General features: G+C 38.2%; 1 protein-coding gene across 2 annotated transcripts in view; it reads left to right on the forward strand.

Annotated features, from left to right (window-relative positions):
* Positions 1-3656, forward strand: part of CALU (calumenin) — a 34516-nt gene that overhangs the window by 19336 nt on the left and 11524 nt on the right. For both annotated transcript variants that reach the window (XM_017549509.2, XM_017549510.2), the window contains exons 4-5: positions 994-1160; positions 1884-1944. In XM_017549509.2, coding sequence (XP_017404998.1) covers positions 994-1160; positions 1884-1944 — 228 coding nt within the window. The remainder of the gene's footprint in view (positions 1-993; positions 1161-1883; positions 1945-3656) is intronic.

Consider the following 3656-nt stretch of genomic DNA (forward strand, 5'->3'; position numbering starts at 1 on the left):
TTTTTTTTTTTTGTAATAAAAACATAAAATGTTATTGACATAAAATGAACTGTATGTATTTAAGTGCACAATTGATGAGTTTCGACATATGTATTTACTAGTGAAACCACCACTGCAGTCCGATAATGAGCATGTCCATTTCCCTCCAACATTTCCTTATGTCCCTTGGTAATCCTTCTCATCCTCCCCATTCCTCTGTCCCTAAGCAATCACTGATCTATTTTCTATGACTCTAAATTAGTTTGCATTTTCTAGAATTTTACATAAATGGGGATGAACAATACCTGTAACTCTTCATAGATATCTGCGTTGACGGAAGAAAAAAAAAAAACAGAATGTGACCTTCAGAGTGGTGGCATTCTATTGCTTTAATCCAAGTGTCCATTATATGAGGTGGAAGGCCTTTGGTATCTGTCTTCTTAATGAGATCCCAATGTTTAATAAAAATAGCAATAACTGACATGTATTGAAAGGCAGCTATGTTCTAAGCATTGTTCTAAGCACTTAGATATATTTTCTTATTTAAACCTCATAGCAATCCTGTGAGGTCAGCACCATTACTATCTGTATTTTACAGATAAAGAGACCAAGACACAGTTAAGTTACCTGCCCAAGGCCAAACAGCTAGAAAATGGTAGAGTTCAAACTCAGGCCACATGGGACTTTAGAGCCACCACTGCCTTCCACATGTAACTAGGAAATTCAAGCCTTCTAGTAGCCTTAATACCAACAGTGAAACATAACAGTGAGTTACATAGTTTAAGAGCCAGAGTTCCATGTGAACTTGGACCTGATGCTGAGATCTGATTACTGGAGCTGTAGCCCAAAACTAAATGTCTTTGTACTGCTGTAATTTTACCTGTGTAGTCAATTGTGTAATCAATTATTTCTTTATTGCTTGGTTTATCTTTGTTGGAAATTGATTGCCCCCCCAACACATTTTTCTGTTTTCTGAAAGTCTTTTAAGTTTTGACCTAAATTTTTGTTTTCTAGATGATCCAGACCCTGATGATGGATTTAACTATAAACAGATGATGGTTAGAGATGAACGGAGGTTTAAAATGGCAGACAAGGATGGAGACCTCATTGCCACAAAGGAGGAGTTCACAGCTTTCCTGCACCCTGAGGAGTATGACTACATGAAAGATATAGTAGTACAGGTGGGTGAGATAAGGATTCTGAACAGGGACTCGGTTTCTCTTTTTGTGGCTTATTCCATCTTTCCCCTTTAGCTTTTTTCATGTATTTGGCAGAGTGATATGCTCTATAAGTACCGGCCAGATTCAGAATCCAAGGTCTGTCACTGTTTTTCTGTGGCCTTGATAAAGTCATTTTTCAGGTGCCTTAGACATTCTGTTTAGAATGATAATACCTTCTATCATATATGCCATTTCATTGGTAGCTTCATACTGTAAGAATGGGAGGAAATCCTATTATTTAAAATATCCCATGACCAGTGGTCAGACATTAAGTAATAACAGTGATGCAAAAGAACTCTCACAGAAGGCAGTTACTGATAACATAGACTATCTATAGCTATATATGCAGTCACTGGTCACATCTCCTGTTAGTGTGACTTTAGCATGACTAAGGCCACCAGGTAGATCATCATGGGCTTGTTGAGATAGTTTGTCATTAAGCAGTGTCAGTGTTCTGCCAAGAAGACTCAGATATTTTAGATTGAAGCATAAGAAATTGCTCATGTTTTACCATTTCCTGGCTAGAAATGGTTTTAACCATACAGGCACACATACGTACATACATGCATATGTGTGTGTGTGTTTAATGAATAATAAATGTTTGCCTAAACTAGATACTATACTTTCTTCTGGCATGTTCATTCAGACTAACTTAATAGTCTCTTCTTATTCTTTCCTGTTTAGGAAACAATGGAAGATATAGATAAGAATGCTGATGGTTTCATTGATCTAGAAGAGTATATTGGTAAGTCTCTGCTTCTAGTGTTTTTCTTAAAAGAAGCTGAGAAGCTTTGAAAGACATATTTGCTGGTGGGTGCAGTGGCTCACGCCTGTAATCCCAGCACTTTGGGAGGCTGAGGCAGGCGGATCACCTGAGGTCAGGAGCTAAAGATCAGCCTGGCCAACATGGTGAAACCCCATCTCTACTAAAAATACAAAAATTAGTCGGGTGTGGTGGTGGGCATCTGTAATCCCAGATACTCGGGAGGCTGAGGCAGAAGAATCCTTGAATCCAAGTGGCAGTGGTTGCAGTGAGCCGAGATCGCACCATTGCACTTCAACTTGGGTGACAGAGCGAAACAGATATATTTGCCTGTAGAAACAATTTACCCCATGGGTCAACTCTCCCTAGATCATTAACCAGACCAGTGTGATAGTGGGTTGTGATAAAGTGTCGGAAGCCACACTCCCCAATCAAAATATGTGAGCCACATACGCAATTTTAACTTTTAGCTACATTAAAAAGTAAAAAGAAACAGATGAAATTAATTTCAACAGCGTGTTACTTAACCTAATATTCCAAAATACTATAATTTCCACTTATTAATATAAATTGAGAGTTTTTTTTTAAATACTGATAGCACATCCCAGCCACATTACAAGTGCTCAGTAAGCACCTGTGGCTACCACCCTGAATAGCACAGATACAGTGTGTCCTGCATGCTCTATAAAACTGATGTAGAGTTGCAGGGAGCCCAGACCGACGTTGGGAAATCCAGGGAAAGGAGATCAGGAATAGATTAAGAAATGGGTGAATAAATGACTGCGAGTTGTTGATCCCTCTTGTAGCTATTCCTTTTTACTGTGTTCTGTTCATATTTTCTGTCTGATTCTCTGACTACTTTCCGTTTGTTTTTTTTCTCCCTTTTGACGTTTCCCTTTTTAGTTGTCTAAATTTAAAAAAAAAAAAACAACATTCTTATGGATGTTACACCTTCAAGGCTTATTTCTCCCAAGTAAAGCTCTAAGACTAATTTTAAGATTTTCCCATTGCTTTAAAAAAAATTGTTTCCCAATTACTGTGATGGAAATTAAAATGAGTAAAGGAGCTGGGTGTGGTGGCATACCCAGCTACTTGGAAGGCTGAGGCAGGAGGATCGCTTGAGTCCAAGAGTTCTGGGCTGTATGTAGTCAGTCAAATTTATCATCAATATGGTGACCTCCTGGGAGCAGGGGGTCACCAGGTTGCGTAAGGAGGGCTAAACCGGCCCAGGACAGAATTAGAGCTGGTCAAAACTGCTGATTGTTAGAGTGATTGTGCCATGGGTAGCAACTGTACTCCAGCCTGAGCAACATAATGAGACCCCATCTCTTTAAAAAAACGAGTAAAGATGGAAAGTATGACTGTTACTATCTTTAGAAAGATATTAGATATTTTAAGATTTCACATACTTATTTTCATTTGTAATAACTTACTCTAGCACACCATTGGCTTTGTGTTTCATATAAGCTTGCTTGTGTTTAGATCTTTTAAGCCTGAAAGGAAGGCTTAATCTTTACTTCTGTCACCTGTCATTAAACTATGTGCCTGTGTAGGGCAAGTCACTCCTTTACTTGTGTCGTCTAATCATACCTGTTATTTACATGCTAGAATTATTCCAATTGAATTACTCCTTTACTGGTTAACTCCCTTTTCTTCTAAGGCTCAGTGATTTTTTTTTTTTTTTTTTTTTTTTT

Source organism: Cebus imitator, unplaced genomic scaffold, assembly GCF_001604975.1.
Source record: "Cebus imitator isolate Cc_AM_T3 unplaced genomic scaffold, Cebus_imitator-1.0 Scaffold219, whole genome shotgun sequence".
Lineage (NCBI taxonomy): Eukaryota > Metazoa > Chordata > Mammalia > Primates > Cebidae > Cebus > Cebus imitator.